The sequence below is a fragment of the Brassica napus genome, chromosome C4 (assembly GCF_020379485.1).
Source record: "Brassica napus cultivar Da-Ae chromosome C4, Da-Ae, whole genome shotgun sequence".
Lineage (NCBI taxonomy): Eukaryota > Viridiplantae > Streptophyta > Magnoliopsida > Brassicales > Brassicaceae > Brassica > Brassica napus.
This window is the reverse complement of record NC_063447.1, coordinates 27,735,463-27,759,841: the sequence shown is the minus strand read 5'-3', so window position 1 is coordinate 27,759,841 and position 24,379 is coordinate 27,735,463. Positions and strand designations below refer to the sequence as shown.

At 36.7% G+C, this 24,379-nt stretch overlaps 1 protein-coding gene and 2 pseudogenes across 1 annotated transcript; 2 read left to right on the top strand and 1 right to left on the bottom strand.

The window, feature by feature from the left end:
* The first annotated feature begins 560 nt into the window (after nucleotides 1-560).
* LOC106390213 (primary amine oxidase-like) lies at nucleotides 561-11,086 on the top strand. Its single transcript, XM_048753791.1, is given in 8 exon segments — nucleotides 561-1,112; nucleotides 8,607-9,078; nucleotides 9,416-9,568; nucleotides 9,571-9,713; nucleotides 9,787-9,900; nucleotides 9,983-10,435; nucleotides 10,538-10,635; nucleotides 10,737-11,086. Coding segments are annotated over 8 exon segments (2,136 nt in total). The 5' UTR covers nucleotides 561-620; the 3' UTR covers nucleotides 10,948-11,086.
* An 8,427-nt stretch (nucleotides 11,087-19,513) lies between these two features.
* LOC106394368 lies at nucleotides 19,514-22,919 on the top strand (annotated as a pseudogene).
* Nucleotides 22,920-23,156: 237 nt separating this feature from the next.
* Nucleotides 23,157-24,084, bottom strand: LOC125585191 (annotated as a pseudogene).
* Between the last annotated feature and the right edge of the window lie 295 nt (nucleotides 24,085-24,379).

Sequence of the window (24,379 nt, the reverse complement as noted above, 5' to 3'; positions counted from 1 at the left end):
CAGAGGTGGATTTCACGTATTCTACAGATATGCGTTCAAATCTCGGCAATATGATGAGCATTCGGAATCGAGTTCGTGATAGAACCATACATCAACAATTGAAAGCTGATTTGGTTGAGCATATATGGCAAAAATTTGGAACAAATCAAGATTTCGACTAATCGGTTTTTTCTCATTTACGATTTGTATTTGTATTTTTAATGTGTTTTATGTAATTTTTATTAAACATTTTATGTATGCTTTTATTTTAAATAATTCTAATTAAAAAACATTAAAAACTTTTTTTTTAAGAACCCCTATGGGGGTTCTCCCATTGGAGGAAGAAAAATTTAATTTTACTAACCAATGTTCTAAACTTATCAAATCACATTTTATCCAACTAATTTAATCATTAGAACTGGGGTTCTAATGGAAGGAGTTGTTCTTAGAGTGATGTTCTTAGTGAAAATTAAGAAACTGTTTCTTAACTTTTAATTAAAAAAATTAAGAACCGGTTATTATAGTCCTTATTTAAGAACCGGTTCTTAGTTTTTTTAGTTAAAAATTAAGAAAGAGTTTCATGCTCTTGTACCCCTCAGCTTTTATAAGTAAACTGTACACTCAGAACTTAAAAGTCAAGTATGGCGGAACCATCTTTAGCTCGTCTCTCTGCCTTGTTCTTCGGCTTTCTCCTCCTCTTGGCAACTTACTCTTGGATCCCTGGACTCCACTCAGGCTACTTATCCGGTACCGGGGTCCGGAAAACTCTCGGACCGGATCCTAAACTCCGCGTTGACCACTCTTCCGCAAAGCCTCATCACCCACTTGACCCACTAACGGTGCAAGAAATCGAGAGAGTCCGAGCCATCCTCTTGGATCATGAACAGGGTTTTGGTTCCGGGTCGGCCACGATTCACTCCATGGCTCTTGACGAGCCGGATAAGAAACGTGTCGTCAAGTGGAAGAAAGGAAATCGGCTACCGTCGCGAAGAGCCGAGGTCCTCGCGTTGTCGAGTGGTCAGTCCCACGTGATTATTGTGGATCTTGATTCGGGTCGGGTCGTTTCCGATGTGGTCAACCCGACTTCTGGGTATCCGATTCTCACCATGGACGACCTCATCGTGGCTTCTCAGGTATCGCAGAATAGTTTTATTGGTAAACGACATGTTACTGATTTGGTGTTTGGACTTACTTTATCACCAGTAAACCGGTTTAGCTTACCGGTTAATTTTCGGTTCAATTTCTGACCAATACGGTTTACTAGATTTCCATTCAAGTTTTTTTGGTACATTCCGGTTTGTGGTTTCAGATAGGAATACTCTAATTAAAACGGCTTGGCTCAGGTAGCCAGTTACATTTCTAGTTTCAAATGAATATATAGCTTTTTTTTTTTTTTTTGGCATCAAAAGTAAAACTTTATTAAGTAACTAGAGGTTCAAACAGACAAGCTTCATGAGCAAGCCATGGAGGAATCTTGGTATCCAAGTAACAGAAATCATGAGCTCGTGATCGTCCTGCCTTTGCAAGGCAGTCCGCACGGACATTTTCAGTACGTCTTATAAAGCGGATAGAGCAAGAAGAGAATTAAGAGCTCAGAAAATCGATCTCATCCAGTTCAGGTCCTATGGCTGGCCATTCCTGCGGGTTTTGAGTAAGGCGAGTCAGTTGTTGGCAGTCTGATTCGAAGCAGACCTCATTAACACCACTCTGTCTCGTCTCTTTCATTGCCCAGGCGAGGCTCTCAGCTTCAGCATGCAATGGCGAGGAGGCACAATTTACTTTCCTTATTCCCACGAGCTTAACTTGCTGCTCTTCAAAAAGGATGAACCCCCAGCCGGCTTCTTCATTCTTGTCCTGCCAGGATGCATCAACTTGACATCTCCATTTACAGTCTGGTACTTGTCTCTCTTCCTGTTGTAGTGAAGTTCCTTGGTCTTGTACCGCATCAGCAACTTCCTCTACCACTTGTGCTATGCGCCACGTTTCCGCTTCGCTGCTTGCGAGCTGGATCGTATCCATCGGCGACACATCCTTTCCATTGAAGCATTTTTCGTTAGGGGCTTTCCAGATGTGCCAGATTAACCAAGGAAACATCAGCACATTTCCGGCTAGTAGAGATGCATTTGCTATATATCCTAACAGGGTATCAAGGTTTGTGTATACTGAAGAATGTCGACAATGCCCAGCACTGCACAGCTGGTGGGCATTCAAAAATGATATGATTGATAGTTTCTTGTTCAGCCCCACACCGCTGGCACGTCGCATCTATCTCGCAGTGCCTTTCTTTCAACTTGCTTGCCGACGCCACGAAACCTGACATCATGTTCCAGACGAAGTGTTTAATCTTGCATGGACACTTCAGTTTCCAAATCGCCTTCTTAAGAGCAGTTGTGCTTGGTTCCACTATTCCTTCGTTTTCTTTCTGCCTTCTTTGATTCACGACCGTAGTATAACCCGATCTAACTGTATAGTTTCCATAGCTAGTGAAGCTCCAAGAGTAGCTGTCTCTTCGTCCTGTCTTACTTATTTTAAGCGATAGAACTCGGGGGACATCTGTCGCAGCAATAAACTCATGAACCATGTCGGCATTCCACATTTTGCTCTCGAAGTCGATCAGATGATGGACCTTCAACCCCAGGTCGATGTTCGCTATGCGTGGGAGAGCTGCTCGGGCAGGTGTATCAGGGATCCATAGGTCTTCCCAGACCTTTGTTTCTGCCCCTGTTCCAATGGTTCTTTGCAGCCCATCCTTTAACACATGCTTTGCCGCCATTAAACTCCTCCAGCCAAGAGATGGATTATTGGCCTTACCTGTTAAGAGAGGGTTCGTATGTCTATAATACCTTCCTTTTAAAACCCGAGCCAACAGGGTATTCGGCTTGGTGAGAAGGCGCCAGACCTGTTTAGCCAAGAGGGCTAAGTTGAAATCTCGGAAGTTCCGGAATCCTAAACCTCCTTCTTCAAGAGGTACACAAATTTTATCCCAGGCTACCCAATGTAAGCCTCTATTATTATTTCGTGTACCCCACCAAAAACGCGCCACTGCGGCGGAAAGTTTATTACAGGTATCAATGGGGAGGAGGTAGCAAGACATAACATATGTAGGAACCGCTTGTGCCACATATTTTATCTGAACCTCCTTGCCCCCTCTAGATAAGAGTTTACCCGACCACGAGTTGATTTTTCCATTCATACGATCTTGAACAAAAGAGAAGACTTGCTTTTTTGGTCCACATATTTTTTCTGGCATTCCCAAGTACATACCCATCCCACCTTCTTTAGTGATACCAAGAGACCTTTTCAGGTCAGATTTTGTGGACGCTATGACCTTAGAACCGAACAAAACTGAAGATTTTTCTTTATTCAGTTGTTGTCCTGAGGCTGTTCCATAGACGTCAATGATTCGAACCAGTTCTTCGCATTGAGATTGCTCATGTTGTCCTGAGGCTGTTCCATAGACGTCAATGACGAAGAAAAGACTGTCATCAGCGAACAGAAGGTGGGAAATCGATGGACTTCCTCGTGCTATTTTAATCCCGGATATCTTCTTCGTCTCCTCCGCTCGTTTAATATGAGAGATCAGGACCTCAGTGCAGAGGATAAACAGGAATGGCGATAGAGGGTCTCCTTGACGAAGGCCTCGAGACGGTTTTATATGTCCCTTTGCTTCGCCATTAATCAAAACCTGATAAGAGACAGAAGATACACACTTCATGACCAAGTGCACCCATTATGCATCGAAACCAAACTTTAATAGCAAAGCTTCCATGAAGCTCCATTCCACCCGGTCGTAGGCTTTGCTCATGTCAGTTTTAATCGCCACGAATTTATCTTTACAGCTTTGGTTTGTCCTGAGAGCGTGGAACATCTCCTGAGCTACGAAGATGTTATCTGTTATCAGTCTCCCCGCCACAAAGGCGGATTGCGTCTCAGAGATGATATTGGGTAGAATACTTTTCAGTCTGGAGGATAGAATCTTCGAGATGATTTTGTACCCAACATTGCAGAGACTAATGGGTCGAAATTCTGACATCGAGGTTGGTCTCTCCGTCTTAGGAATTAGACATATGTTGGTCTGGTTCAGTCTTTCATCAAAGTCGCCCGTAATGAAAAATTCACGAACCATGGCGCATACATCTTTGCCTACCGTTGCCCAAAAACGTTGATAGAAGAGGCTTGTCATACCGTCTGGCCCGGGTGCTTTCTCTGGATTTATTGCAAAGGTCGCCTCCCTAATCTCCTTATCTTGAGGGTTTATTAGTAATCTCTGATTCATCTCATCGTTAACCTGCGCGGCAATATACTGGATTGTGTCATCAATAGTTGATGGGTTCGACGAAGTGAAGAGTTGTTGAAAGTACATCGTAGCCACCTCCTCAATACCCTCCTCCGTCTCCACCCAATGGTTCATCGATTTTTTTATTCTAGTTATTCGGTTCCTGGCTCTTCTTTGCTTGGTCTTGCCATGAAAATATCTCGTGTTTCGATCTCCTTCCCTTAGCCAGAGCATACAACTCTTCTGTTTCCAATAAATCTCCTCCTCCCTATACGCAGCACACAATTTCCACTTGAGCTCCAGTTCCTCCTCGCTGGATACTGAGTCATCCGCCTGCGCCTTATCTATTTTCTCCTTCAGCTCTGCGATGAGGATCTCATTGTTTGATGGGTTCTGTCGCTTCCATTTAGATATGGCCCTCCTCGTTCTACTAATCTTCTCATACAAGCTCGAGTGGCTATCAGATACCGACGACTCCCAATCGGCCTTAACCACTTCTCTAAATCCTTCTTTACTCATCCATCGCTTGTCAAATTTGAAACTTCTTCTGTTCTGTTTTTCTTTGGAGAGAAAGCGTACTAGTATGGGTCTATGATCAGAACCCCACCGAAGTAAATACTCCACATAAGTGTGGGAAAAATTATGAAACCAATCTTCATTTCCGACTGCTCTATCAAGATGACATTGTACTCTTCCTGCTCTTGTTCTTCCTGCCCAAGATAAAGAGTTTCCTACGAAGGGAAAGTCAATCATTCCACAGCTTGATAGCATATTCCTGAAAGGTAGAAAGGACGAGTCAGCACGCCTTCGTCCTCCTCTCTTCTCTTTATTGCTTATTATCTCATTGAAGTCGCCCAAGAGTAGCCAAGATCCGTCTCTGTTTGCATTCAGTCTCAAGAGTCGCTCCCAAACATCACCACAGTATTCAACCACCGGATCTCCATACACAAAGGTGATAAACACCTTGTGTCCTTCCACTTTTGCTTCAATATCTATCATACGATTATTAGCAAACTTAATATCAACATCAGAAGCATCCATATACAATAAAGCCAGTCCACCACTACGACCAACCGGGTCGATGGTGAACAAATGATCATAACCAAATTCAACTTGAAAGTCTTGCCAAAAAGTAAAATTATTTTTTGTTTCTGAAAGAAAAAGAAAACTAGGATGAAAACAGCGATACAACTCCCTAAGGTGTTGTTTTGTCAAGTAGGCTCCCGCCCCTTGACAATTCCAAGCGATTGCACTCATATCTGAGTATTGGGTGGTTTCTGGGACCCCACCGAACCTGATGCAGTAAACAATTTCCGGCCTTTCAAAGAAGACGGATACACCTCATTACGAGGGATAGCAGAAGAGCCAGACACTCTTGAAGAGTTCCCACGATTATGCTTCACCATCTTGCCTTTTGGGGAAGCTCTTCCTCTGATCGCTAGCTTTTTTGATGCAGCAACTCCTTTTGCATCTGGGCTTCGTGTTCCCCGTCGCTTTCCGTGAGGTACAAGTGATCTTCCTCTGGGGGCTTTTTGGTTCTCTTTCAGAGATTTTTTCCTTTGACTTCTGTCAGCTTCTTCATGAGGTTGTCCTGACGCCAGTTTGGGAGTCTCTTTGTCCTTTCCGACCTCTGCTGCCTTATTTTGTAGTTCTAAGGTCTTGGTGATCTCTTGCGTCTCAGGTACCACTACATCATTTTCCATCTCTTCTAGGAGGTCGTCTTCGTCGATCATACTTTCATCCATATCAAAATCAATACCAGCATATTTGTCAGCCATTTCGTTTATCTCTTCTTCCGTTAGAAGGTCATCTCCTTCCGGTATTGTCTCCTTCTCTGATCCAGGATCCCCACTTTTCCTTGTCTTACATATCTCCATGCCTGCACCTTCATCGTTATGAGCCCGCAGTGGTAAAACACCTTCTGGAAATTGCTTAGGAGAATTCTCATTTGTTTCCCGGTTCGCATGATCCCCAGGGATATTTATACCAGTTGGTTCTCTTATCGTGAGAACTCCATTAGAGCTTCGGTTAGAATCTATGTAAGCATCCTTTACAGTCTCCTCTGTTGCTATAGCTTTTCCTTTGAGGTTACGGATTCTCTCCTCGTCTTCTGTGTCTCGCCTAGTCTTAGGAATTTCTTTATGTCCTGGTTCTTCTCTTTCCACTGATCGAATTGGTCTCCACTCCATTCTTGTCTCTTGTCTCCGATAATGATCATGTCGCCTTGTTGGAGTATCTCCTCTTCGTTCTCTAGGATATTCAGAAATCGTCCACTGCGAGTCTGGTGAACTTCGGTATGATCGATTAGTTCGCGGAGAGAACTCCTGCCTCTTTCTTTCCTTTGGTTGTACGCGTTCTCGAGTTTGATCTCTGTTCCTATCTTTGTTCCCATGACTTATTTCTTTTACTCTCCAGCTGGAGGATGAATATGAGTCTCCACGACCCCTGTTATTAAAGCTTTCCGATCCACCCCTTATCCCTCTCAGGTTCTCTCTCGTTGACCGTTGATATGGGTGATATCTCTCCCGATCTCGGGGAACTATTCCTTCCTCCTGCTGTTGGTCCAGTCGAGTCCAGACTTCTTTAGCTCGTGTATCTCTCTTGAGAGAGATTCTGTTGCGCAGATCTCCATGGTCTGATCTTTGAGCCGGTTCTGCATTAACTCCAAAGCTCCTACGGGCGGTCATATCCCTTGATGTTCTGTCCTGGCCAGCGTCTTGGTGAGTTCTGGAGTATGGTTCAAATCTCATATGCGCCTCACGACTTGCTGGTTTATCCAGTCCCCTCGTTGAGAGAGAGAAAGCCTCCTTTGCTGCTAGTTCTTCCATCTCCTTCTGTTTCAATCTGTTAATTCTCTTATCCTCTCTCTGCGTTGGAGTTAGGTTGGGGCAAGTACCTTCCTCATGTGAGACTCGTTTACAGGTAAAGCAATACCTGTGAAGCTCCTCATACTGGAGACTTACTCTTATAACATCTCCATTAGCGTATCCAGCCCGTCTCTCAAATTGAAGTGGCTCATCCATGTTGATTTTAACTCTAACTCTGCCATTGTCAACATCTACCTTATCGACTTCTCCTAGTGCCTCCCCAATACTCCTAAAAGACTCATCTTTCTTATAGTGTGAAGGTATTCCAGTTACCGTAACCCATATAAGCATTGAGTTGGGGTAATCATCGTTTATTGTTGGTGTCCATCTCTCCAGCGAGAAACTCCATTTATTGAAGTGACATGGACGACGCATTAGCACCTTCTATAGATCTTCTTCCTTCTCAAAATCGAACTGGAACTTGTTATTTCCTAGATTGATGCCTCGAACTCTTCCTTCAACGTCCCATATCCTGCGTCTCAGCATGTGGTTGAGCAGGGCATCCACACTCCTTCCATCCTGATGGAACATCCTTCCAACTGGAGATAGTTTAAACTTCTCAATGAGATCTGTGTAATCAAATGCTGGCACCTTGATAATCTCTTCGTTGTTTTGTTGCCCACGCTTGCTAGTATGTCGAGAGCTCTCGGCCCTCGATCGCTCATTCCTCTCTCGATATATCTTGTTTAAGTCTACACAGGTAGTAACCACCGCCCTAGAATAGGAGAATAGTAGACCGTGATCAAGATCTATATGACTTGTCGGCCACGGTAATCACTTTAGGTTAAACAAAGGTTGAAAAACCCAAAAACACTGCAAGGGGCAGGAATGACCTGAGGCCAAGAGGAGTGTCGGTTAGTCTCCCTCTCTCCTAGGTCACCGGAGCTCTCCCGTTTGTATCTGAGGAGAAGGCGGCGCAGCTCTTCTAACCTAGTTTTATATTCAGTAAAACACGTTTCTAGTGGTTGTTCGCCCTTAAATATATAGCTTTTGTTTTGTCTTTTTTGGGTTTAAATCTGAAGTTATTATTTTTCCACACTTTCGTTACCCAATACTACTAATAAACACGAAAACTGAAGACCCAAACCGAGAGATTCCACTCTTAACCGGTTTGATATTTTTCTGTATCTCTCTTTAGAAAGCTTTGACTTTTAGGATATTTTAATCTGACATACTATTTAGATCCATTTTTTTTATCATTTTTGAATATTTCGTTTTTATATATCTTTTTAGTTCTTAGGATATTTACAAAGTATACTGCCGTTAAATTCAGTTTTCTTGAATTACTTATTTTATTTTCAAAGTTACTGTTGTTATAAATGTATAAAACTGTTTGAAATTAGATAAATATTTTTAAATAAAATAAGGTATACAAGACTTAATTAAACTATATTTTTTATTGTGTTTTATGAGATCATGATATTATGCCCATACACAAAAATGAGCAATAATTTACTTTTTTTCTTTGTCAACACAAAATGCAGGTTGCTTTGAAGAGCATCGAGTTCAACCGCTCAGTCGAAGCTCGTGGGGTTAAGCTTTCCGATTTGGTAGCTCTACCGACGTTCACCGGATGGTTTGGACCGGAGGAAGAAGGACGTCGAATCCTAAAAGTCCAATGTTTCACGTCACAAGACACTCCTAATTATTTCATGAGACCCATTGAAGGTCTTTATGCAACGGTCGATATGGACAAACTAGAGGTTATCAAGATCGTCGATAAAGGCATGGTTCCTATTCCCAAAGCTGCCGGTACAGAATACCGGTATAATGTTCAGAATAAGCCGGTACACATGGATCGAATCAACCCCATTTCGATTGAGCAGCCGGAGGGTCCTAGTTTCCTGGTCGAAGATGGACATTTGGTTAAGTGGGCTAATTGGGTTTTTCATGTTAAAGCTGACCACCGAGCCGGTATGATCATCTCTCAGGCCACGGTTCGTGACTCCGAGACAGGTATTTAACACCTTAACTCAAAGTCTCAAATATTCACTTGTTTAAAAATGATATTAAAATATATTTTTGATGTTTTCTATACTTTTTAGTTAAAATAACAAACTGATTAAAAAAGATAAAATGTATTTATTGAATTAGTACTAGTTTAAATTATGAGAAATAGGTATTCACAAAAAATGATGTATATAATCAAATTTTAATGTGTTTTCTTAATATTTTTGGAAGCACAAAATATATTTTTCAAACACAGAAAAAGTATTATATACATAACAACTGTGATGGTTAAAAGAGAAGCCAAATTCTCGAATCTTGATGTTTACTAATGTGGAGAGAGCAGGTGAACCAAGAATTGTGATGTACAAAGGATTTCCATCAGAGTTGTTCGTACCATACATGGACCCTGGAGAACTATGGTACTACAAAAGCTATCTGGATGCAGGCGAGATCGGTTTAGGACCTGCGGCAATGCCGCTTGTGCCCCTCAACGACTGCCTCGAAATGCTTACTATATAGATGGCGTTTTTGCCTCGCCGGATGGAAAAGCCATTGTCCAACCTAACATGATATGCTTGTTTGAACGCTACGCAGGCGATGTCAGCTGGCGACATTCTGAGATTCTTATCCCCAGTGCTGATGTATGTCCCTTACTGTCATGATTTTTTATTTTGCTTTGAATTAGAATCGATTCCTGATTTGTCAACTTAACAGATAAGAGAGTCAAGGCCAAAAGTTACATTGGTCGCTCGGATGGCTACTTCGGTCGGAAACTACGACTATACTTTTGATTGGGAGTTTCAGACTGATGGTTTGATCCGCGTTACGGTATGTCAGTAAATGGTTTTTGTTTTGTATATGGTTATTTTTTTTTTCAAGTTTCCTCACACTTAAATGTTATTCTTACTAGGTCGCGGCTTCAGGTATGTTGATGGTGAAAGGGACACCTTACGAGAATGTAGATGACTTAGGTGATAAAGAGGATGATTCTGGACCGTTGATCTCTGAGAATGTGATTGGAGTCGTCCATGATCATTTCATAACGTTTCATCTAGACATGGACATTGATGGACCGATGAATAATTCGTTCGTTAAGGTTCATCTAGAGAAGCAAAGAGTTCCAACCGGAAAATCACCAAGAAAGAGTTACTTGAAGGTCAAGAAATATGTAGCCAAGACTGAGAAAGATGCCCAGATCAAATTGAGCCTCTATGACCCATATGAATTCCATATTGTGAACCCAAACCGTAAGTCTCGGTTAGGGAACCCAGCCGGTTACAGAATCATACCGGGTGGGAATGCGGTGAGTTTGCTCGATCACGATGATCCTCCTCAGATTCGCGGTGCATTCAGCAATAATCAGGTACTTAATTTTAAGCTTTGTTTTTCTTTATGAGATATTTAATTAGTTGACATTTCGTTTTAGGACTCAGTTTGTTCAATGCAATTGGTTTTATTGGTTTAGATATGGGTAACTCGGTATAACCGATCAGAGCAATTTGCTGGAGGAGTTCTAGTGTACCAGAGCCATGGCGATGACACACTACAAGTTTGGTCAGATCGGTATGAAACCAACGGACCATACCAATTGAGTCATACTATCTATTCCTAAAGATTTTTGGTTTAAATATCTCTCCAATATTGCTTGTTTTCTGGTGTAACAGGGATCGCTCGATCGAAAACAATGACATAGTGTTGTGGTACACACTGGGATTCCATCACATACCTTGCCAAGAAGATTATCCGGTTATGCCAACGGTAGCTGCTAGCTTTGAGCTTAAACCGGCTAATTTCTTTGAATCCAATCCGGTTATCGGTGTCGCGCCCATCTTTGAGAAAGATCTACCGGTCTGTAGACCGTTTGCTTCATCTTGAATGGTTTTGTCTCGTATAGAATTTTGACTAGATCAAATGCCCGGTTTAGCCACACGTTGTTGAAGTTCGTATACAGTTTTGTAATAAAACCAACACGTCCAATAAATAATGCTTAGAGAAAATCTATATTAGAGCCGTTGGTTTCGCTGTATTGAAATTAGATGAGCACTCACTTTCTAAGTGTATACTCTATAATTTAGGCATGGGCATTCGGGGTCCCAATCGGATTTCGGTTTTGTCCAATTGGATCTCGATTTTTCGGGTTATTAAAATCAGCCTCATTCGTATTATATGAAAGTTCGGTTCGGGACCGGTTTGGGTTCTATCGGGTTCGGGTTGGAGTTAGTAAATCTTCAAAGAACCGGTACAATCCGATGTAGTTTCGGGTTCGGGTCCCAACCGGTTCTTCGGTTTACAAATACCTGATGTGTAACTACTTTATAACCAAAACATAAGTAAAATCGACTCTTCGGTTTTAAAATACATGATTTGTACCTATTTTGTAATCAAAACATAAGTAAAATCAATTCAAAAATAAGAAAGGACATCAAACATGATCATTCAAAATTAAACGAAAGGTAAACATAGTTATTGATAGAAAGAAAACCAAATAATAAAAGTATAAAACGAATTTCTCATAAAATGAAAAACATTATTCAATGAAAACAAAACCAAAATCTAAAAACTTCAAGATTCAACCATCACCTTCAACCATCAACCTTCATTTAATAAATAATTATTTTAGATGTTCAATAATATCTTAGTGTATTTTGGATACATATTAAGAATTGAGATCATGTTTGGTACAAGTTCTTTTTGGGATTTTGAATGTTTCGGGTCCTATCGAATATCTTTTTAGGTTCGGGTTCGTTTCAGATAATACTTATAACCTGAAATACCATAAAACAAGATCCATTCGGTGTTTATGTCGGGTTCGGATCGGGTTCGGTTCGGATTTTTGGGTTCGGTTTATTTGCCCAACACTAGTGTAGAGTGTCGTAAAGATTTGAAGTAAAATTAATATGAACATGAGAACATCCATGAAACCTCTATCTAGACAAGTAAGAATAAAAACTCACTACAAACAGAGAACTGGAAGCAACCGACAGAGAAAACAATTAAAAAGCATACGTTAAAGTTGAGAGTTTCTAGAATCTGTAGATTTCAGTTGTAAAGTATAGAAGCGGTAATGAATTAAGCGTTACTCAACAATTATAAGTAAAATTTTAATTATAAAAAATATCAATAAACAATTTAAAACTACAATGCAAAAGTGGCAGATAAAACGTTTCTAACCATTTGTAATTTGTAATTTGTATCGCTGATCTGAGTTTTTAAAAGACAGTTTTTCTTCGACATGCAAACTAATTACTTGTTTATCACTATTCTCTCCGTTTCGCAAAGATAGACTTTTTGGTATTTTCACACATATTAAGAAAACACATTAAACTACTATAATAAATATATCGTTTTCTGTAATTTTCAATTTTCAATAACTTTTAACCAATAGTAATTCAATAAAGTCAATTAATTTTCTCAAAATTTACAACTTTTTCTTAGAAAACATAAAAAATACATCTTTGTGAAACAAATTTTTTTTCTTCTAAAAAGTCTATTCTAAAAAGTCTATTTTAATGTACGGAAGGAATATTAATTTTTGGTTACACGTTAAACTTGTGAATGGAGATATTAATGCAAATGGCCCCACTTTATAACTAAAACATATGTTAATATCAAGACAAAATAACCAGCACTTATAAAGGAACATTTTATATAGTAAACTAGGGTCGGATCCGCCCTACAGGCGGGTAAGCAAATAAACGAAACAATATAAATATATTTTAAATTTTAATAAAAATTTAGTTTATTTTAATATAATTTTCACTATTTTTACTATAAATTTTACTATTTCTTTTGTTTTTGAAATTATGCATTTGTAACTATATTTAAACTATTCACTAAAATATAAATATTTTACTTTGTTCACTATATTTGCTTTTCTTGAATTTAATGGATTTTGAATACATTTCTTCTCAAATTATATAATTTAAAAAATCGAAAATGAAAAGCCAATATTTTTCTTTTTTTAGAAAATAGTCAAGTAGCAAACAAATTTGATATTAGTTGTTATTGTTTAATATTTACAAATATATGTTAGGTTATATATTTATGTATTATTATATTTTAGAAATATATTCATGTTTTTTTATTTGTGTTTCTTCAAACTCACATGAACAAAAAGTTTAAAATAATGAAATATATTCATGTTTTTTTATTTGTGTTTCTTCAATTCTTTTTTTTTTAACTACCAAAGTTTAGGCTAAACCAAAAAGATAACGAACAACCATAACTATATGATGTATTGTTAGCTATAAAGATTATTTATGTAGTATTTGATGTATTGTTAATATATATGGTTGAAAACTCAAATGTTAAAAATGCGAATTTTATTATAAATTTTAAAAATTTACACTGATGTATCATGTTTTCTTTTCTCGTTTGTTGAGATAGCAGCAAAAAAAATTGTCAGAACTTATTATAGTATTTATTTTATTATGATTAATGATGTAATTAAGTTATGATGGCTTATCCAAAAAATCATTTCGTATTATTCTCACTATTTTCTCTTATAATTTTTACTATTTATTATATTATCATTGTTAGAAATCATTTAGTTAGCCTACCATCAATATATATGTATTTTATTTTGTTATCAATATTTTTATTTTTGACCTTTTTAAAAATGTTAGTCGATTGTATTTTTCATACATTTTCTCTTCCAGTTCACAATATATAACACATTTTTATCTACAAAATTTCTTCAGCTAAATAATTATTTGTTGCAGCTAGAAACAAAGACTGATCTTGATGTCTTCACTATGACACCAAGAAAAAAAAATATAATGCGAAACCTCGTCATTTTAAGAACTAAATATATCAAATCTGTGACACAACTTCTGAATATATGTGTATATATGTTATTTTGTTCATCGGATCACTGAAGCAACACTACTAATTATTTTAAAAGAGATTAAAAAAAACTGGAAAAAGAGTGGCTTAAGTAAAAAGAAACAGAAGAATCTGAAACTTAATTTATCTCAACGAAGAGACTTGCTTGAGGATGCAAACCTTCATCTTAGAGTGACATTGACTCTTTGTTTCTTCCATACACTGTTCTTGGAAAGTTTGTGATTAAGCTATACTCTTCCGTTTCTAGCAATCCAAGTGAATCAACTTACTCATACAATGTTTGTATCTTGGTATTGCTTTCAAAAATCCTCCCTTTATCTTCATAAATTATAAATATTTTGCTTGAAATATCATTAATTATATTTTAATACATATTTACATGTAGACATACGTAATTATTCTATAAAACTTTTATTGATCTATATGTATATTATATTTATATTAAAGTATCTAATTTAATTTAAACTATTCATTTGAAGATAATGTAAATACCTTTCATCCTAGATAAATATATATATTTCAAAATTATATAAATATTTTGAATATTTGAACATATTAAATTTTGATGATCAATTAAATTGACTCAGGAATCTTTAAATTTTGAAGCTAAATTTTATTTTGAAATTTAAATTTATTTGCTATTAATATGTAAGTTTATCTATTATATAAAAGATCTGTATAATATTTTAGTGTCAAATTTTTAGGTACTACCCAACATACATACGTACATATAATTGGTACACAAAAAAAAAGATTGGTATTGTGTGGGTACATAGTAATCAATATTGTTTCATGTCTGAAAGTTCCATCCTTGACTTCTTCTCCATCTGAATATCTGATACATACTAAATAGTTGTCTTCTCAACAACATCTTGGGGTTTTCAACATGCTCAATCAAATATTTTCCACGAACTTGAGAATGTCTTTCACAACAACTTGACTTCGCCAGGAAGAATGTATTCTACATTACACCACTAGAGAGCATCATCTTGTTGACTTCTTGATCCTCCAGTAACACAACAAAGCTCAGCAGGCAGATCTTGCTGTTAGTAACTTAGTACTAAGCTCCATGAACTTGTCTGTAATATTCTGAAATCCCTGAGTCTTTTGAGATCTACTTCATTAACACGAAGCAACTAATAAAAACAATGAAAAATCTCAGCTGCCAAATAGACATAACACGAATGAGATCTGATGAGAGAATCAACAAACTTACAGTTTTAAAATATGTATTGTGGAAGTACAAAAGCAGGAAAAAAGAAAAAGAAAGACATCAGCTCCATAAACATTTGAGAAAACCTTTTTTTTTTTAAAGCAGAGAGATTTACTCATGCTACAAACTTCAACTTCTTAGTCATTGGCTTCCATCCTAAGCAACATAAACTGAACATATATGAAAAAGTTTCTAATATGCCATGAGTATGATGCGTAGTAACACTACAAGAAAACAACGGCATACTGAGGGAAAAAATCGTCGGTATGTCGTCGGAATAACGCTATTCCGACGACATACCGACGAAAAAAGTCCTCGGAAATAACTCCTCGGAAATTCATCGTTCCTCGGAAATCCCTCGGAAATTTCCGACGGAATTCCGAGGAAATGAATTTCCTCGGAATATTCCGAGGACTTTTTTTCGTCGGAAATTTCTCGGAATATTCCGAGGAATATGTCGTCAGAATATTCCGAGGGATACACTTCCTCGGAATATTTCCAAAATTCAAAAAAAAAATTATAAATTTATTTTTTTAAATTGAAATTCAAAAATATAAAATTGAAATAGAAAACATATTTAAAATACAAAAAATAATAAAATAGTTTTTATAAATAAAAAAATGTTTTATAAATACAAAATTAGTTTTAATAAATATAAATATTTTTATAAATATGAAATCATCTTTTTATAAATACAAAATAGTTTTTATAAATACAAAAAATAATAACATAGTGTTTATAAATAAAAAAAATGTTTTATAAATACAAAATTAGTTTTAATAAATATAAATATTTTTATAGATATGAAATCATCTTTTTATAAATACAAAATAGTATTTATAAATACAAAAATAATAAAATAGTGTTTATAAATCAAAAAATGTTTTATAAATACAAAATTAATTTTAAAATATGAAATCATCTTTTATAAATCCAAAAAACGAATTTATATACAAAGAACGTTTTGTATATTTAAAAATAGTTTTTATAAATACAAAAATAAAAAAATAGTGTTTATAAATAAAAAAAAATGTTTTATAAATACAAAATTAGTTTTAATAAATATAAATATTTTTATAAATATGAAATCATCTTTTATTAATCCAAAAATCGAATTTATATACAAAAACGTTTTGTAAAATCGAATTTATATAAACGTTTTGTAAATACAAAAATAATAAACAATTTATAAAAAAAGTTCTAAATCAATTCAACACAACCAAATCACAATTCTAAACCTATTACACAACAAATCACAATCCTACCCAATCACCCTAACAAAAATCTATCAAAAAATTTCTAAAATCATCAAATCTACTTAAAAACCTAACAAATAGGACCTAAGAGAATGGGATAAGGTCCTTACATGATTTGTAAAAGAATGGAAAGGATTTGCCGGAGAGATCGTCGCGAGAGAAGGTGGAGAACGCCGGAAGGAGAGAGAGATCGCCGGAGAGGAAGAAGAGAGAAATGGGGAAGAAGAGAGAAATGAGGAAGAAGATGCGGTTCGAGTTTATAAAACCTTGGGTCTGACGGATATTTTCCGTCGGAATTCCCTCAGTATTTTCAATTTCAATTTTCGCGAAATATTTGGCGGCTTGTTTGCCCGGTTAAATGAAAATATTCCGAGGAAATTCCGACGGCCACTTAAATATCCGTCGGAATTTCCTCGGAATATTTTCATTAATTCGAGGAAAAAGAATATCCTGTGCATGTATTTCTATTAATTTATATTGTTCCTCGGAATTTCTTCGGAATATTCCGAGGAAATACCGAGGAACTAGTGTTTGGGGTTTCAAAACATCAATTTTTTTTGCCGTATTTCATTTCTTATACAATTGTAATGCATACCATTGAAGATTCTTTGTATAGATGAGCATAAACCATGAAATAACAAATTTCAAAACGAATTGTAAGTATTCCCTTTACCGTTCATTAAAGTGTATAAGTGTTTCTCTTATGTTGTGGGGATTTCGTTCATACAATCGGAAAAGTGTTTATTATAGGGTAATGAACAAATTTTTGACTTCATAATGAACGTAAGACACTTAATAAGGGTTATATAGGTGTTATTCAAACCGCAAAACGTTGTTTTCGGTTTAAAAACCCTATTTCCTCGGAATTCCCTCGGATTCCTCGGAATATTCCGAGGGAATTCCGAGGAAACCCTTTTCTTCCTCAGAATTCCGTCGAAATATTCCGAGGAAATTCCGAGGAACTAGTGTTTGGGGTTTCAAAACGTCAATTTTTTTTTAAACGGATCGATCGATGGATATATGTCCAAAAACGCATCGATCGATCACTAAGATGGACCAAAGCGTAACAATGTGATCGATCGATGAGATTATCCCATCGATCGATCGAGGATATCAAGTGTTCCTCGGAATTTCCTCGGAATATTCCGAGGAAATTCTGAGGAACTAGTGTTTGGGGTTTCAAAATCTCGAATGTTTTTTATAAACGGATCGATCGATGTATTTATGTCCAAAAACGCATCGATCGATCACTAAGATGGACCAAAGCGTAACAATGTGATCGATCGATGAGATTATCCCATCGATCGATCAAGGATATCAAGTGTTCCTCGGAATTTCCTCGGAATATTCCGAGGAAATTCTGAGGAACTAGTGTTTGGGGTTTCAAAATCTCGAATGTTTTTTTATAAACGGATCGATCGATGTATTTATGTCCAAAAGTGCATCGATCGATCACTAAGATGGACCAAAGCGTAACAATGTGATCGATCGATGGGTATATGTCCAAAAACGCATCGATCGATCACTAGTTCGTCGGAATTTCCTCGGAATATTCTGACGGATTGATGTTTCCTCGGAATTCCGTCGGTATATTCCGAGGAAATTACGAGGAAACCCAAATTTTGGGTTTCCTCGGAATTTCCTCGGAAATTCCTCGAAAATTCCTCGGAAAATTCCTCGGATTTCATTTTCCGTCGGAATGTCCGTCAGAATACCGATGTTTTCTTGTAGTGTAACTAAGAAAAGAAAATCAGCCACTGACCTCTTAACTACCCTCCTAAGCATCGTTGTCATTGTTAACCTCTGAAAATATAACTGAACGGCCTCATCTTTACTCCGACCTTCCTCCTTTAAATCGCAACAGATCAATGACTGGTCAGCGACTCAAATAACAGCCAATATATAAACTGACACTCCACTGGCACTTGTTTTACCAGGTAACTGTTGTAGTTTTCCATGTTCTTCAACTTTTGCAACATAAAGTGCCTTCTGAATTAGTGTGAAATGCAAGTTTTACAGTTAGTTTAAGAACATGTCAACTGAGATAATAAAACAATTATGAGTATGTGCTGAGAGGAAGTATAGCATTGTCTCCAGTAAACATTCTAACCAGGAAACATTCTAACCTGGTTTTGGATTAAAATTCAACGTCAATGTGCCTTTAAGATCAAGAGGCTAAGTTACAAAAGAACCTGCAAGGTGAGAAGGAGCCACTCACATCAAGCATCCAAGCAGCAGTATATTTGTTCCTTAGGATGCTCCATCTTGAAAGTCTCACGTAACATTACCTTGGGATCACAAAAAAGTACAGCGTTAACATAAAAGAGTTAAGTATAAAATTTAATGTAAAAACAATTACTGAAAAAAGTCTACTCTTCTAACCTTCAGTAAATTTAGAGTAGGCATATGAAAAAAATTTGGACAGCCAAAAAGTTTAATCCTTGTAAACTACTGATCACATTAGGGAGCTCATAAGTCACCTTGATTGCAGAGCTTGATTTGGCTGTCTCAACCTCCTGCTCATAATCAAACGCCACATAGGGAATCTTCTCCTTGATGTCCTCTGTAACAGATTTTAAAACATCTCAGAATCGAACATCTATTAACGCAGTAACATAAAGAAATTCACCAGAATTTTAAAGCAAACAATCATATAACATCTAAGAACCAAAAACATAAAGAAACGATACGCACCGGTGAGATTGCAGCATATTTATACACGTTTTAGCAGCCGAACGGCGCAGGAGAGAGCTTCGTAGTGGGATGGCGATTGAAGACGATTTAAGACCATTAACTCTCGGAGAACCGTTACAGATTCTGGATCGCATCTGCGCCGATCGAAGGTGAGCGAAGAACACGAAGGAGAGCGTAGAGGCTGATTAGGGTTTCAGTAGAAGCTTGTGGTCGTCGGGCCGCATACGAACGCAACATGAAGCCCATCGCCAAGCCCGTAACACTTTAATGAAACGATGCGTTTCTGACGTGTCGCAACAGGAACTCGCGAATTTCTGACGTGGCGTCCTTGTTGGCATACCTGGGAGGGATCCAAAGCTTTCTTTATATATAAAGATGATTTAAAATTTTAATTTAAATTGGATTTTAGCCATTATAAAAATTACAGTTTTATAGAAAATTGGATTCTCTTGGTTGGTGAGCGTAATCATGCTTAAATAATTGATGACTGTTCTATTTTTCTTCCAAATTCACTGTCGATTGATTAATCATTTTGTGATGAGTTCCATCTTGTCAAACGTCCTTCCGGCTCCGGAAGATCCTGTTCTCAGTGTACATATATTTCAGTTTAAGGATCTACATTCATCTTACTTTTTTGTTATTGGATCCATTCTGCTATTTTATCAAAGAGTAGATCATTTTTTATTGCAGGCTTTTAATCTTATTTGTATGGTCACAAAACAGGTTATTTTTGCTTGTAGAGATGATCCTTGTCCAGTTAAGTTGAATTTGAGTGCCGGTGCCTATCGAACCGAGGTAACTTTGGTTCCTTTTCTGTCTAAGTTTTATGGATCTTCACAGTCTCTATGATAGAGTTATTGTATTAGTCCTCACTGGGGTTATTATATTTATTTTATTGTCTAAAGGAGGGAAAGCCTCTTGTTCTTGAGGTGGTGAGAAAAGCAGAGCAACAGTTAGGAAATGACCTGTAAGTTAGATACTCATTAGTAATATAGAAAGACTTCGATTGTTTCAGGAAAAAAAATTGACGTTCTTAAAATATTTAATTTTACATTTTTCATAAAGTATTTTTGTGTTTTTCTGTACAATTAACATTTCAGTTAAAATGTGATGACTGTAGGTTCATTTGTGAACACATTTGTAAACAAACAATCAAAGCCTATAAAGTTAGAATTTCTCCTATAACTTTCAGATAGTAATTAACTGATTAGCTCATTTTCAAAACAAAAAAAAAAGTTTATGATTTTGTTTTTGCCTCAAGGTCTTGTGACAAGGGTTATCTCCCAATTGATGGACTTGCTGATTTTAACAAATTGAGCGCCAAGCTGACCTTAGGTGATGATAGGTAATATATTAGATACTATTATTTTCCCTCAAGTGATTAAATGTTTATTCCGAGGTTTGATTGGCTTTTTTCAACTTCTCTAAATCCTTTAGGTTATTTTCATTTTACTATAAAGATTGTTTTCGTTTTTTGGGCAGTCATGCAGTGGAAGAGAATAGAGTTGTTACTATCCAGTGTTTGTCTGGTAGACTGGTACTGGTTCTTTGAGAGTCGGAGCTGAGTTTCTAGCAAAACACCACCAACAAGTAAATGTTCCTCACTAGTTTATTTAGTTTTGTTAGTGACCATAAGAATTTGGTAAATGAACATTTTAGAAGGAAATGTAAAACGAACAATTAACAAAATTTGCGACAATTTTATTCTTGAAAAAAATTCTATGTAAATTGTAACATATTTTTATCAGGAATTCTTGTAATATTTTCATCATCATAATTGCGTTTATCATTCCTTTCAGCGAGTCGTTTTCGTTCCAGATCCAACTTGGGGGAACCATCCCTTTATTTCACATTGGCGGGTTTATGTGTAGAGTATTTCCGTTACTATGATCCGCAAACCCGAGGACTGGACTTCGAAGGTTGGTTTTGTTGACGTCCAAACTGATTAGGTTTATAGTGTTCTTGTGACAAAAAAAAAAAAAAAAGTATATAGTGTTCTTACCAATCATAACTTTAGGTAAATACTTTGTTTTAAAAATAGGCATGCTCGAGGATCTTGGTGCTGCACCGTCTGGAGCTATAGTGGTATTGCAATCTTGTGCGCATAACCCCACAGGAATTGACCCAACACTGGAACAATGGGAAAAGATTCGACAAATTGTGAGGTCTAAAGGCTTATTACCCTTTTTTGATAATGCATATCAGGTAAGATGTACAACTACCTTTGCTTTGTTGCGTGTTATACACTCTGTTGTAATGTATAACTTTCGTTAAGTATTATCACGATTGTCAGTTCATAAAAACGAACACATGCTCACACAGATATGACATATCCATACAAAAATATTTGGGTTTATCCGGTAATATTAGAGATTAGTTTCAATAATGAAAAGCAACATGCCTCTTTTTTAATCTTAATTTTCATGGTTTTGCTAGTGGGAACCTTGACTCAGATGCACAATCGGTGCGTATGTTTGTTGCTGATGGAGGAGAATGTTTGATAGCTCAAAGTTTTGCCAAAAACATGGGTCTTTATGGTGAGCGTATTGGTGCTCTTACCATTGTAAGCAACAAAACTTCTCACTTTAACATGCAAACGTAGATCTTGTCTATATAATTAAATTATTCAGAAACTGTAAATATAATCTTTGTGGGTCTAATGTGAAGGTACGCACCTCACAAGATGTGGCTAGGAAAGTTCACAGTCAAGTGTTACTTGTTGTTAGACCTATGTATCTTAGCCCACCAATTCATGGAGCATCCATTGTTACCACAATTCTTAAAAACAGGTAGTTGTTATACCTATATATATGCAGGACTAATGAGAATTCTTCTTGTCCTGTGAAATGCTTATTAAATAGTGATTTTTAATTATGTTCAAAATTTCGTGTGTGCATACACATTGGCAGTGATATGTACAAGGACTGGACACAGTTATATGAAGCTATACAAGCTAGAGGTTTGGTTTAATGTTTTTTGTTTTCCTCATAATTTTCGTTAATTTAAATCATTCATAAGTTCTAATTTGTACCATTATGTTTCTGCAGGTACACCCGGTGATTGGACTCACATTATCAAACAGATTGGGATGTTTTCTTTTACAGGACTGAATGAGAAGCAAGTTCGCTGGATGGCCAAAGAATATCACATTTATATGACTTATGATGGGTGCGTGATATAATTCTTCTCTTCAAATGTTTATATCACAGATAATTATTAGATCAAGAGAAAAAAATCAAGAAAATTCATATTTATATAATATTTCACTTTTTTATACTTAGTTTTCCAAGTACAAACGCAAGCTAACAATTTGTTTTAAAAAACGACAAACTGATTTCAAACATAACAGGCTTAACAGCAAAAGAAAAACAAACAATTGAGTTGAGACCATATTATACTTATTACATACACAAGTGTCACTTGTTCATCTTAACTACATGAGCTAAGATAGTTGTTTAGAAAAATAGAACAAGTGACTATTAACATTCAACTTACTCCTCTGCAACTTAGTAGACAAATGTTTTGTTCATTGTTTGTAACTTTCGATTAATGGAATAAGTGCCTGAAAAATGGGCGTTCTATTAATTTTATTTGTGTATTTAAAAGCTTATCATTTATAATGAGCATGTTTAATGTTTCAGGAGGATAAGCATTGCAAGTCTAAGTAGTGCCTCAACTCGCTGATGCTATACATGCTGCAGTTACCCGCATTGCCTAATCTAATGATTCTGTTCTTTGTTGTTTCATAAATAATTTGGTTAAAAAACAAGTTCTTGATTTACATTTCATAAGCGAAAACAAGGAAGCACACTATATTATATATAATTTATTTTTCCTGATGAGGTTTGTGACCTTTAGACATAATGCATACCAGTAACTCATTACTCGTACAGAAACAAGCTCCAGCTTCTTCAGGATGAGATACTAGACTGGACCCCTAAAACGTAATGTCTTGTATCTAAGCTACTCATTATTCAAACATACCACAGACAGGGCAGAGCAAGCAACCAAGTTCTATTAAGTTTGATCCTATCGAGTAACAGAATTATAAATCTGTCTAAAACAATCACTCAAAATAAAACTTGAAAAACAAAAAGTCTGGCTAAGAACCAAATCTAAAGTAAAACAGTAATCATACCAAATCAAGTCTGAGATCTTCTTGTACAGAAAATCTTCTTGTAATGCTCATCACAAACACAAAGTTCCACCAATACACAAAATCTAACTCAATGCAACATCAGAATTTAAATAACTTGATTTACCTCACAGTTACTTTAAAGGAAAGAGAATTGCTCTACCACTCCTCTTCTCTCCAGGATAAAACAGTTTTAAGATGCCTGCTTTCAGCGGAAACATAGTTGCTCGACATGTTTAAAAAAGCATGTCGAGGAAGCTTTTGTCCAATCTCCCATCCTGTAACATATTAGTGACTAAGCCAAATGTTGAAGCATCTCCAGTAAATCCGCGGCTCCTCATTTCCTTGATGAATTCAGCTGATGCAGCTTTGTCACCATCTTCAAGATGTGCCCTGATTAGCGCATTATAGGTACGATCATCTAGGAGAGACCCGTCTTGTTTCATTTTTCTCAACAAGGCATATGCTTCATGCTTTAATTTATTATTACACAAGCCTAAGATCATTGTATTGTAGGTTACAACGTCAGGCTTCACTCCTTTGAGACTGAGGCTACAAAACAAATCCCACCCAGCTTCCACTTTGCCAGCTTTAAACATCCCTTCAATGACAGTATTATATGTGACGATATTGAGTTCTGTTGCCTCAAATATGACCAATGCTTTATCTAGCTTCCCGTTTTTGCAAAATCCATCTAGCAAAATACTGTAGGTCCAAATATCAGGAGGTATACCGCAAGAAACCATTCATTTGAAAATTTCTTGAGCGTTATCACAATCTCCAACTTGACAGAAACCTTGTATAAGGGTGTTGTAAGTGATGGTGTTGCCAACCAATCCTCTTTGAGAAATCTCGCGAAAGAGTTCCATGCCATCTTCTACTCCCTTGGACTTACAAAATCCTTTTATGAGAGTATTACAAGTCACAACATCTGGTTAACAATCTTTGCTAATCATCAAATCAAACATCTGCTTGGCCTACTCTATGCGATGGTGCATGCAAAACCCATTGATCAATGAATTATATGTGACAATACCAGGATCTATTGACCTTGCAATCATCTCCTCGTACAATTTTTCAGCCTCTAAAATCTTTCCCTGTTTAGCAAAGGCATCTACCAACGCAATGAAAGTAAAAACATTCGGCCTAACTCCTTTGTTCTCC